At 49.2% G+C, this 12,843-nt stretch overlaps 3 protein-coding genes across 3 annotated transcripts in view; 2 read left to right on the top strand and 1 right to left on the bottom strand.

Annotated features, from left to right (window-relative positions):
• The window catches only part of LOC306919233 (uncharacterized protein), a gene marked incomplete at its 3' end in the record, with an annotated part of 270,701 nt that overhangs the window by 143,440 nt on the left and 114,418 nt on the right, over positions 1-12,843 (bottom strand). The gene's annotated exons all lie outside the window — the stretch shown is intronic.
• On the top strand, positions 60-8,262 carry LOC306919364 (uncharacterized protein; the record flags this gene model as incomplete). The annotated part of the gene is made up of 5 exons (XM_079532157.1): positions 60-195; positions 1,198-1,612; positions 6,140-6,535; positions 7,360-8,021; positions 8,212-8,262. The coding sequence occupies exons 1-5, from the start codon at positions 175-177 to the stop codon at positions 8,260-8,262; spliced, it is 1,545 nt and encodes a 514-aa protein (XP_079388283.1). The 5' UTR covers positions 60-174.
• LOC306919363 (uncharacterized protein) overlaps positions 8,279-12,843 on the top strand; it is a gene marked incomplete at its 3' end in the record, with an annotated part of 24,280 nt that continues 19,715 nt past the window's right edge. The window contains exons 1-2 of the mRNA XM_079532156.1: positions 8,279-8,391; positions 8,885-8,959. The remainder of the gene's footprint in view (positions 8,392-8,884; positions 8,960-12,843) is intronic.

Genomic DNA, 12,843 nt, shown 5'->3' with positions numbered 1-12,843 from the left:
CATGGACTGAACTATAAAGGCTTCCTGCCTGCAGTGGCTCAGATGTTTGCATCCAAACAACAGCGTTCCGTCTGTCTTGTGTTAAAACTATCTAAAGGACTGCTGCAGTTCTGGATAATGTAATGTCTTGTGTTAAAACTATGCTAAAGGACTGCTACAGTTCTGGATAAAGTAATGCGCCTTTGGAGTCTAGGGGTGCGTGAACTCTTTTTGTTTATTAATTTCTTCTGGCTTCTGTTTTTTATTAGGTAGGATATTTGTATATTGGGTTTTCCTTTATTTAATACGGGAACCCCTTTTGGTGTTTTAAGCATTATGTTATACTTTAGCTATTGAAAAATAGCAGATCTACATGCTCATAGCGTGGCACTACGAGCTTGTAGGTCTGCTATTTTTGATCGTGAGAATGCGGCGCAAATCTTTGAATATATATTCTTTCAGAGAAAACGTTTTTAAAGGGGCATTCCACTCATTTTCAACATTTTACTATGTCATTAATGTACCTTAGAGCTGTTGTGTGGAAATAATAAAAAAGTTCCCCCATTCTGTGTTTCCTAGAACTGGAGGTCTGAAAAAAATCCTTAACATGGTGAAACACATCTTGATGATGTCATCAAGATGTGTGTGTTTCACCATGTTAATGATTTTTTCCATAATTACAGTTCTAGGAAACACAAAATGGGGGAACTTTTTTATTATTTCCAAACAACAGCTCTAAGGTAATTCAAGCTTGGACTACAGCTGCAATGTTGGTTTAACGTCGTTAAGACAAGCAGATCGCAAACGCAAATTGGATGAGTGGGGAGTCAATGGAGGGTATTGGAACTCTAGATTCATCACATTATAAAAAAATCTAGAGTTGCAAATTGCGGCTAGGTTGTGAGTATAGTTGCATGAATACTGTCATGCAACCATTATCCCCAATGGCAGTTGCAAGGAGTTGCAATGGCGTGACATGTCCTTAAAACGGTTTTGTTGCAAGGAGTTGCATTGGCGTGACATGTCCTTAAACTGTTTTGTTGCGAGGAGTTGCATTGGTGTGACATGTCCTTAAAACTGTTTTGAAATGGCAATTGTGGACATAACCATCAATTCATGTCCTCTGGAGTCATCACGTTCCAACCTGTGCGGGGCCATTTGAAAGGTGTTAATAAAATAAGCAGTGACTGACTTTTAATGTTGTGTGCTGTTTTAAAGGTGAAGGTGAGGAAGTCATCCTGCACGAGCCAGTCCCAGAACAAAGCTAGTGCCAACCTCCCTGTGAACAGTGTGAAAGTTAGTGCCAACCTCCTCCCTGTGAAAGCTAGTGCCAACCTCCTCCCTGTGAAAGCGTGCGCTGTCACAACTTCAAGCCAAACGACGGACGTGTCTCTTAAAATGAACGAAGACCTCAGAATGATTCTCGTATCCAAGACCATGGCCGAATTGACCGAGCTCTCCAAGAGCTGCCTGAGTGAAGACGAGGCCCCGACTGTTCACGAAGGCAACGCTGTCGCAGAAGCCACGGCGATGTCTCACAGCGATGCTGAAAGAGCGACGACCTCTGATGCCCCGAGTCCCCTGACTACCTCCAGTGGAACTCCAACCAACCCAAGAACCAGTGTTGGAAAAAGTACTTTGTTTTACTTCAGTAAAAGTACCAATACTGCAATTTAGAACTACTTCGTTACAGGTAAAAGTACGGAATTGAAAATGTACTTGAGTAAAAGTACAAAAGTATCTGCATCAAAATGTACTTAAAGTACTAAAAGTAAAAGTACTCATATTGCAGAATGTCCCATTTCACAAGTTCAAAATGTGTACAAAATCTATTAAAAATAGTAGTATTTTCAAATGGCCAAAATGTATAGGGTTGAAGTGGTTAATGTATGTTCTCTATCAAAATTAAAATCTACAAAGTAACTAGTAACTCAAGTTTTCAAATAATTGTAGTGAAGTAAAAGTACAAATGTTGTCTCTGAGATGTAGTGGAGTAGAAGTAAAAGTACTGAACGCTGTGGCGTAGAGCCGCAATTTGCACACAAAGAGGTAGGAGCGCGCTGACCGCGAGAGACAAGACTTGGAGGGGTCCCTGGAACAACATATTTTCAGATGGGGGACGGTGGCCAATTGCATATAATTTGTGGGGTCCTTGACATGAAATATTGAGCACCACCATCTAGAGTTGCAAATACCCTCCAGTGACAGCCCATTCATCCAAATTGCATTTGCGATCTGCTTGTATTAAACAACGTTTCACTAGGAAAGACCAAGCATCAGACATAAGAACCTTTAGGGTGGTTTATTGAATAGACAGAGAGTATGGTCGTTTATGGGCACGTCGCATGCGAAGCATGGAACGTGCGGCATAAACGGCCACGGCATGGAAGGACGTTAGGGGAGCCAGCATGGTCATCTAAGGTCATCGCCACACGCAAGCGTGTAGCGTGCGGCTTGGATGGCCAGGGGCGGGGGATGCCATTAGAAGTGCCGGCATGAACATCTAAGGTCATCGCTACATGCGATCGTGCAGCGTGCGGCTTAGATATTCAGGGGCACGAACAACGTGTGGGGCGCTGACGAGAACATCTAAGGGCATCACTACACATGGGCGTGTAGCATGCAGCTTAGATGGTCTGGCCGTGGGAGGATGCCATTAGAGGTGCCGGCGTGGTCTAAAGTCATCACTACACGCGAGCGTGTAGCGTGCGGCTTAGATACTCAGGGGCACGAATTACATCGGGAGGTGCAGGTGTGATAGCGTGCGGCTTAGATGGTCAAGAGCACGGGACGTGGGCGGTAGTGGGACTGATGGGTTCGAGGGGTTGTGGACCCAGATACTTTGGCTTGGGGGTCGAGGCGTGCGCCTGTGCGAAATGTGTAGAAACCCCAAAAGTATCTTACCAGAATTTACCAGACCCTGGAGCGGTGGGCGTTGTGGAGGTCGGGGGCGTTGGTGCGGATGTAGCTGTGATGGGCCTGGGAAGACCGTCGGGCGAGGTGAGAATGGAGCCGGGTGCGGGTGGCGACTGAACCGCTGTTGTTACGAAGGGGGGACCCGATGGTGGTTACGGGGAGAGTGGGTGGTTACGGGGCTCGTAGGGGCTGGGTTGTGGACGGATGAAGGAAAGCCTCCCCAAAAAGGCCGGGAGAAATACGTTTTCGAGCGTGGCATGGTGTGGGGGTCCGAGTAGTCAGTGCGGGAGATGCAGATGTGGCTGATTTAGCTGTGAGGGGTTGGTGTTGAGGAGGGGGTTGCCTTCTTTTCGGAGGGATGGGGAGACCATGGGGGCGTTGAGGGCGATGGCTGATGGTGGAATGGGTGCCGGCGTGGCTGTAGTGAGGGAGAAGGAAGGAGGGGGTGGGGGGTTGGGGAACACTGGGTAGGGAGGGAGAGAAGACAGGTTAAATAGTGGGGCGCTGGGCGCTGCTGGGGGACATCCTAGGGTGGCTGGGGGACATCCTAGGGCGGCTGCGGGACCTCCTAGGAAAGATGGAGCCTGAAAGGGAAGAGTTTGGTTGTACTGAAAGAGGGAAGAGGTGGGGGGGAGGGGGGTGCTGCTGCCTGCTGGAGGTGGGAGGGAGGGACAGGTAGGGCAGAAGGGAGAAAACCAGGTGGAATTTGGATTAGTGGTGTAGTGTGTGGTGGAGGGAGGATACTGGCCGTTTGCAGGATGGGAAGTGGCTGGAGCTCCATTGGTTGAGCGGTGGGAGTGGAGATGGTGGACGTCTGGGGAGAATGAACGTCTCTGGAACGTCAATGTGGCAGCGAGGCATTTCCGCGACGCGACAGGGCCGCCTGCCGCGCGACGACGTCGCCACTTGGCCGAGCGGACGCCCGTGGAGGGTCTCCTGGGCTCGGAGGATGACGCGTGACGTCATGGCTGCGCGACGGATCCACGTTGGCTGGCGAGGTTGCTGTTATTGTTCGGCTGTAGCTGTTACTGCACTGCGCGACGGATCCACGTTGGCTGGCGAGGTTGCTGTTATTGTTCCGCTGTAGCTGTTACTGCACTGCGCGACGGATCCACGTTGGCTGGCGAGGCTGCTGTTATTGTTCCGCTGTAGCTGTTACTGCACTGCGCGACGCGGGTGGACATGAGAATTGTAAATAAAGCTTGTTTGTTTGCTGAACGGGTGAACGGAATGCCTTTGGCGATGAGGGCTCTTTGTAGGCCGACCACGGTCCAGTCTGAAGCGAGGGTTGGTACTGGTGGAGCCGCGCGGAGAGGCAACGGGATGGCTGGTTGGGGAAGCTGCTGCTGGAGCTTGGTGACCGGGGAGACGGGACGAAGAAGTGCGGGATGATTTGAGCTGCTGGGCTAGTACCGGTTTCTGCTGGTGATCGTGGCGAGGGGAGGAACGTGGACCCTCGCGGAACTCCCGGGGTGTCCGGTTCATGTTGGACGCGGCGGAACCGGGAGGTACAGTAACGACTGGCCTGGGTCTACCGCGCCGCTGCTCCGGAGTGTCGGGCACGACGTCAAGATCGGCGGCGGCGATGGCTCGGTGAGTAATGGTACCGGCGGCCACGGGTTCGGCGGCGGGTTCGGTGGCGGCGCCGATGAATAGAGCCTCGTCGTCCGAGGCATGGATGTTCAGCAGGGCGACGGCGTCGGTGCGGTGAGTACCGGGTTCGGCGGCGACGGGGCCGGTGGATGGAGCCTCGTCGTCTGAGTGGTAGATGTTGGGCAGAGAGGCCATTCTGAGGCTGATGCTGATGAACTGGAAGCTACGAGTATTAATTTAAGGCTATTAATCCTCTTGTGTAGCAGGGTTTACTGGAAACTATGCACGCCGCCGGGGGTGATTGGTGAGGTAGGAGTGGTTGGCCGGGTTGGAGGTGGGTGAGTGGTTGGCACGGGTGGCACAGGGTGGAGTAGACGTTGGCAGGAGGGTGGTGGTTGGTTGTCTTTTGCTTGGTCAAACCTCCCGAACATCAGTTGTTCCAACTCCATTAAACTCACCAACATTGCCGCTGTAGGGCAAGCTTGAATTATCCTAAGCGTTTGTTTCATAAAAATCCACCGTAGACATGTTATGAGCTACTTTCTGTCAAGAAATTCCGTGCCGTGATATTATGTCCAAGTGTTGGAGTTTGGAAGCACTCGTTTTTTATTAATGGGTCATGCTGCTGCCTCCTGCATTATGTGCAAATTCGAAACAGGTGGTACGCAGGGCCGCTCAGTGACTTCGACAAGCGCTTCCTAACCTGTGGCGTATCTATTGTAGACATTGGTCCTTTGGTTGTTGTCGGGCAGAAGCCTCTTATCTCCATATTCCTTCTGTAAATCGACGCCCTAAGGCTACGTGATCGTACTACAGTGTCACACAAACCTAATGAGAAATGGCAGATCTACGAGCTCGAAGTGTGGTGCGAAGTGACGCGCTTTGAGCTTGTCGATCTGCTGCTTGAGAATTTGAATCCTGACATGTAACCATTTTGGACATATGAGGTTTCCACCAGACAGAGACGATAATATGCAACACATTTCAAAACATTGACATTGATATAATCTTTTAATACGAACACATGTAGGCATAACTTATGACAAAAGTCTTCATTCGTGAGTGAAAACACAGAGTGAATGAATGTTCACACTGTCCACCTTGTTATGAATAAAAACCTAGAGAAAACCTCTTACTTACATACTTTCCTTCTTCTGAAGGAAAGTATGAACATCTTAACAGGATATGTTGCACAAACTGGTTAGATGGACGGCATCCTTATGAAATATTATTTGATTCGAATTTTACACACACACACATGCTTTTAAACAGAAATAACATTTAGTATCACAAGAAGTACTGAAATGTCATTTGCCGGTGGACTATTACATATGTATTTTTGCGTTGCATCATATATGCATTATATATTCTAAGTGTGTTAGAATTTTCAACTGTAAGACAGGCAGCCCTTTTATGCACTTCAGCTGATTTCAAACATCATTGCACAGTAATATTATGAAATAAAAGGCTTGTAGCACTAGGTCTTTAACAAATATGTCAATGTATGAAAAAGCAAATGAAGAAGACCTTATTAATTAATATTCATATCCATCCACTAACATCAGTTTCTGACCATCACTGTTCATTTTGCACTCATCCACCAACTATCACTTCCTACCCTGCCCTGCCCTGCCCTCTATCCATACTACAGCTAATGGAATGAACCAAAGCCCAAATCAAGGCTCAGAATCCTCCCCAACGCTCACCTTAGCCCCTGACGCCCAGACAGAAGGTCCACCGAGCTGTGATGTTCAGCTAGGGAGTTCCGAGGACCCCAGAAACCAGCCATTGTCTCCCCATCACCCCGTGACCCAGCCATGGTCTCCTCATCATCCCGTGACCCAGCCATGGTCTCCCCATTACCCCGTGACCCAGCCATGGTCTCCCCATCAACCCGTGACCCAGCCATGGTCTCCCCATCATCCCGTGACCCAGCCATGGTCTCCCCATCATCCCGTGACCCAGCCATGGTCTCCCCATGACCTTTTGACCCAGCCATGGTCTCCCCATCACCAGATGATGCATCCGTGTTCTCCTCACCTCTCTGGTAGGCCTGTCACAATTATCACATAATTGTCTAATCGTAAATCGTTAATTTCCAATTATTAGTGTGTCCAATTAATCGTCACCTTCATGTAGCGATGCAAGAGGGAACATATGAAAGTGACATGTCACGATTATTGTGGCAAAAACAATTGTGGTTAACGATATTGGGGCAACGTTCTGCAAAGAAATAGCCGATCTACAAGCTCACAACGCATTGCAACACAGCGCGTTGTCAGCTTGTAAATCTGCTATTTTCGAGCGAATCGAGTGAAATAAGAGCGGTACCAAATGCACTCTTTATACACGTCTGTTTTATCAAGTACTGAGGGGTTAACCCATTTTGGGGGGGAACCCCTTTTGGTGTTTTAAGCATTATGTTATACTTTAGCTATTGAAAAATAGCACATCTACAAGCTCTTAACGCGGCACCGAGTGCCACGCTACAAGCTTGTAGGTCTGCTATTTTTGAAAAATCCTGAAAATGTGGCGCAAATCTTTGAATATTTATTCTTTCACAGTGAACATTTTTAACTCAAATATTTGCTTCTGGGGGGGGGGGGGGGGGGTCCCTGGAACAACATATTTTCAGATGGTGGTCGGCAGCCAATTACATATAATCTTGGGGGTCCTTGACATGAAAATGTTTGAGAACCACTTCAGAAAACTGTCAGGATTTAGAAGACATTTGTAGAATCGTTCCCGGGTCAAAATGGGTTTAAGCGGTACTGAATTAGCAGCTCAACTAAAGCTAGTACATAATTCCTAATGTCTGACTGAGGACAATGTCACGATAAATTAACATCTCTGCGATACGATTATTCTTAGCCCTAAGTACATGGCAGCTGGCTCCTCAGCTCTCCTCAGCACCACCCTGGTACCAGGCAGCATCTCTAGAGCCCTGTGGTGGACCCCAGGAGCCAGGAGAACCCAGGCACAGACCCCAGGAGCCAGGAGAACCCAGGCACATGACCCAGGAGCCAGGAGAACCCAGGCACAGACCCCAGGAGCCAGGAGAACCCAGGCACAGGACCCAGGAGCCAGGAGAACCCAGGCACAGGAGCCAGGAGCCAGGAGAACCGAGTTCCAGAGGAACCATACAGCCCGGTGGTGGTGGTGGTACCAGGACCCAGACCCCAGAAGAACCCAGGGTCCAGAGAAGCATCAAAGCAGAGGGAACACAGATGCCAGTGGTGTGTCCACCACGCAGACAGGCGCCCGTGGACCCAGAGCCATGCAGACAGGCGCTCGTGGACCCAGAGCCACGCAGACAGGCGCTTGTGGACCCAGAGCCACGCAGACAGGCGCCCGTGGACCCAGAGCCAAGCAGACAGGCGCTCGTGGACCCAGAGCCACGCAGACAGGCGCTCTTGGACCCAGAGCCACGCAGACAGGCGCTCGTGGACCCAGAGCCACACAGACAGGCGCTTGTGGACCCAGAGCCACGCAGACAGACTCTCGTGGACCCAGAGCCATGCAGACAGACGCTCGTGGACCCAGAGCCACGCAGACAGGCGCTCGTGGACCCAGAGCCACGCAGACAGGCGCTCGTGGACCCAGAGCCACGTAGACAGGCACTCGTGGACCCAGATCCACGCAGACAGGCGCTCGTGGACCCAGAGCCACGCAGACAGGCGCTAGTGAACCCAGAGCCACGCAGACAGGCGCTCGTGGACCCAGAGCCACGCAGACAGGCGCTCGTGGACCCAGAGCCACGCAGACAGGCGCTAGTGAACCCAGAGCCATGCAGACAGGCGCTCGTGGACCCAGAGCCACGCAGACAGGCGCTCGTGGACCCAGAGCCACGCAGACAGGCACTCTTGGACCCAGAGCCAGCGGTGTGTCAAAGCAGCTCAACAGGTACTGTGTACGTGTGTGGGTGTTGAATCGTGTGTTCATGTATTCGTGTGATAACTAAGGTCGACTACTTTTTTTCACTGACGAAAACTAAATGACAACTAAATAAAAACTAAGCTATGGTGACAGACTGCGATATAATATACTTTGTCAACATAACAAATGTTAGGGACAGACTAGTGGAGAAGAGATCCAGAAGAGCTAAAAGTCATTCTATGTTCGATTGTGCTCTGAAAATAGTCGCTGAACTGTGAGCTTGTAGTTTGGCTGTTTTGACCATGTGACCAAGTGTAAATTCAGACATTACGACGCCGTCAAGGTGGAGTCAAAATACATTTATACATACGTTTTGTTGATCTTTTGCTGTTGTTTGCTTAACACTGATTGGTTGACTTCTGTCTGTCTGTCTGTCTGTCTGTCTGTCTGTCTGTCTGTCTGTCACGCACGCACGCACGCACGCACGCACGCACGCACACACACACACACACACACGCAGGGGAAACGAGGGCCAGCCGTGTGTCTTTCTTCCTCAAAGTGAAGCTGTCAGAAGCCGAGACGAAGCTGGTCGTAGGTGAGTGTCTGTCCTTCATGTCGTAGGTGAGTGTGTGTCCTTCATGTCGTAGGTGAGTGTGTGTCCTTCATGTCGTAGGTGAGTGTGTGTCCTTCATGTCGTAGGTGAGTGTTTGTCCTTCATGTCGTAGGTGAGTGTTTGTCCTTCATGTCGTAGGTGAGTGTGTGTCGTTCATGTCGTAGGTGAGTGTTTGTCCTTCATGTCGTAGGTGAGTGTGTGTCGTTCATGTCGTAGGTGAGTGTTTGTCCTTCATGTCGTAGGTGAGTGTTTGTTCTTCATGTCATGAGTGTGTGTCCTTCATGTCGTAGGTGAGTGTTTGTCCTTCATGTCGTAGGTGAGTGTCTGTCCTTCATGTATTAGGTGAGTGTGTGTTCTTCATGTCGTCTCTGTGAGCTTGGCAGGCAGGGGGAGGAGACGGGGAGGTGGGGGTCGAACGCCCGCTTGGCGACGCTGATGAGGACGAGGCTGGGGAGGAGGAAGGGGAGCGTTTGCGGGCTAGTTGTCGAGATCGACCACGGCGGGGGGACAGGGGGGGGGGGGAGGGGAGATGGTGTGGTCCTGGGGTGTGCGGCGTCGGAATTGAGGGGGAGGAGGCACTTGCTGACCTGTGGGAAAAGAACGGGAGGGGGGGGGGGGGTTGGAAGTAGAGACTGACATTTTGTCGGGACTCCCGCGGGACACGGGATTCCCGCGGGATGGGATTCATATTTTTAATGATCCCGTGATCGGGACGGGACGGGAATGAAAGTTAACAGGAGCGTGCAGGAGTGTGAATGACGTTGGTCGCGCTGCCAAGTTCCAACCAAAAGAACAGAAGCACCCATTTTTGTTGTAGTCATCTTTCTGTGAGCCAACACTCTTTTGACTTGCTGACACAGGTCAAAATAACTACATAGTTACCCATAATCCAGCAGTGCTAGTGCTGCCTTCCACAACACAAAAAACTCCTCCATGCAATCCAGTCGGGCTGGACGTCTTTTACAGTTTTATATGAAAACATCGCAATGCGGCCGTGTATGATTCTGCATCGCGCCGGTGCCGTGATTTAATCGATTATTTATAAACCAGATCATCCTGATGCATTTGTTTCCCCTGGCAGTGGCAACGTTGCAACTTTCAATTGTGATGCTACGTTAGCTACATGCTAACGCTGTTACTGTTAGCTAGCTCCCTGAACAGCTGTCTGAGCGAATGTTCTACAATACATCGTCTCCCTTCTTTCTCCCAACCGAGTCCCATACACCAGTGGTTCCCAAACATGTTCGTGTCAAGGACCCCTAAATCGACATTTATTAGCCCGCGGACCCCCATTTGAAAAGATGCCAGGGGCGGGGACCCCCATAAGAGAAGATTTTTATTACGGTTCTAGCTGTGATTCTCAACCATTTTAATTTCAAGGACCCCCAGTTTGACATGCATTAGTCTACGGACCCCCATTTAATGGCATTTTTATCGCTGGGACCCCCAAATGATATTGTAAAATCAATGTGTGTATACAAATGGAACAACATTTGGTTCCATTTGTACACTCCCATAACATAATTTGTTAGACCCATAAGGGTCCATTTGGTTCCAAACTATTAATTAACTGGGGACCCCCTGGAACTCCCTCAAGGACCCCTGGGAACCACTGCCATACACATAGACTTGTACACTGAATAAATATTCATATAGAGTTAAATTAACACTGAGGGTTTTTTTTATCTTAATTGACAAAGCACTTGTTAACTGTTAAGCTTTAAGTTCTGTTCAGGGAAAAACAGTGTCAATGACTAACTAAAAAAAACAAAAAACAGGAGCGGGATGAGAGCGGGAGTCATTTCGAGTGGGAGCGGGATGGGATCAGGAGTCATTCTACAGGAGTGGGACAGGATGGGATTTTTTTTTAAACTCTGGCCCAGGAGTGGGACAGGACAGGATTTTTTCTGTGGGAGTGGGACAGGACAGGAGTGAAAATCCACTCCCGTGTCAGTCTCTAGTTGGAAGAGGGCAAGGTGCGTTGCCGCGACCGCCGACGTGACGCGTTGCCGCGACCGTCAGCGTGGCACGTTGGTGCACCTGCCAGCGTGCTCGTAGGGAAGGGAGGGGAGTGTTGCCTGTCTAAGTGCGGAGGGGGAGGGGGAGGTTGGAAGTGGGCGGGACGTGTTGCCGAGCTTTCTGTGGAGAAGAGCTCCTCGCTGTCGGAAGCGTGGAGCTCCAGCTGGTGGCGTGAATCCATTGTGGATATATATAGGCTATATAGAAATATCTATATATAAGTATATAGTATGTAGAAATATCTATATATAAGTATATAGTATGTAGAAATAGCCGCGGCGCTGGTTTCCTTTCTCCCTCTCTTTTATTTTTTTTATTTTTTTGAAAAACAGGAGACAATGCGCACCGCTGTTAAGCAGCGCTTCGGGTGTTCGAGGGAACACAAACAATATAGTATGTTTGTTTACAAACAAACAAGTGACTGAGGAGCTTTATCAAAGCACGCATTGAGCTGAGAGTGAGTCTGAGTAACGGGCTGTCAAGAGCAGTGTTGTAACTAACGCCCTTACATCACGTTACGTTACCTAACGGCGCTACTTTTTGCAGTAACTTGTAACGGAGGCTTTACATTTCCATATTCCATAACGGCCTTATAGTTATTGTCCGAGCGTTACCCGCGTTATAGCGTTATTATGTCAACGTATGATCCAAGTGAAAAGTTTCCCCATACAGCGCCGTGAGTCTGTCATACAGGCTCTGTGCTGACTGCTGCTGAGAAAGCGCGCCGCTCTCTGTGTTGTACTGTGTTGACAGTTTCGTTTGTGCTCTCATACTAGCCTCTGAGCCCACATGGCTACGCACCCTAACATGAACAAAGCATGTCGCAGAAGAGGTCATTGATTGGCTAACGTAGGGACAGATTTCAGGGTAAGCCAATCAGAGACAGTCTGACAGAGTAGGGCGGGTCTTTCGTATGGCTGTGGTAAACGGTTCTAAACTCAGACACACAAACCCTCGTAACGCATAAACAGAAAACGCCGGTTGAACGAACATTATTACCACACGCTACAATGGCAAATACGGAACAGATGACAGCGAGATCGGATGCTTTGTGGGTTGGAAATACAAGCATTATTTGAGTACTTGCGGGTCAAGGAAATGTTTTAACATGCCATGGCGTGTCCCCGCTGTGTGTGATTCGATTCACCGTACTGCCTTTATTATTACTGCTCCTGCGCAGCACAGTGCCTGACGTTAGCCGTGCGTTAGCCTTGCACACCGTTGCATGCAACCGGGGACCCGTGGCCACCTCCCCGGGCACAGTGATAGGGCTGCCCTCTCCCCCCCAGAAAAGCATTGAGGTGAAAATGCTAATTATGTGGCGGACAGAAAGCATTGTCCACAATGCAAATCTAAGAAAGCATCTTAAATCAGTCCATGAGCTAGGCTGCCTCACATCACCAAAACAGACAAAGATCGATTTTAAATCGCCACAGAGGCATGTCACCAAGAGTCAACTTGACAAAATGATTGCCACTTGCCAGGTATGTTGTTGAGGAAATGCTTCCCCTCAACGGTGGAGTCTGTTCCTTTCAGAGCACTGGTCAGCAAAATACTAGTGAAAGCAGGGCCAATGTGCAGAAATACATTTTCCAAATACCTGAACAGTGAATATTCTAAAATGGAAGATGAGCTCAAAAATACATTTGATGAATTAGAATATCTCTCTACCACTGCAAATAGGCCTATATGGACTCATTTTTTATTTGATTATTATTTATTTATTTCATATTGCAAATTTGCACAGCACCATTTGTTTTGAAGGCAAGTTGAGGCTACAATGCCTGTCAAAATTTCTGAACATGTTTTATTGTTCCACTACATTTCATAATGTTAGGAGGGAGTTG

The sequence above is a fragment of the Electrona antarctica genome (assembly GCF_951216825.1).
Source record: "Electrona antarctica genome assembly, contig: scaffold_25, whole genome shotgun sequence".
In the NCBI taxonomy this organism is placed as follows: domain Eukaryota; kingdom Metazoa; phylum Chordata; class Actinopteri; order Myctophiformes; family Myctophidae; genus Electrona; species Electrona antarctica.
The sequence above is the reverse complement of the archived record's forward strand: the minus strand, read 5'-3'. Positions and strand labels throughout refer to the sequence as shown.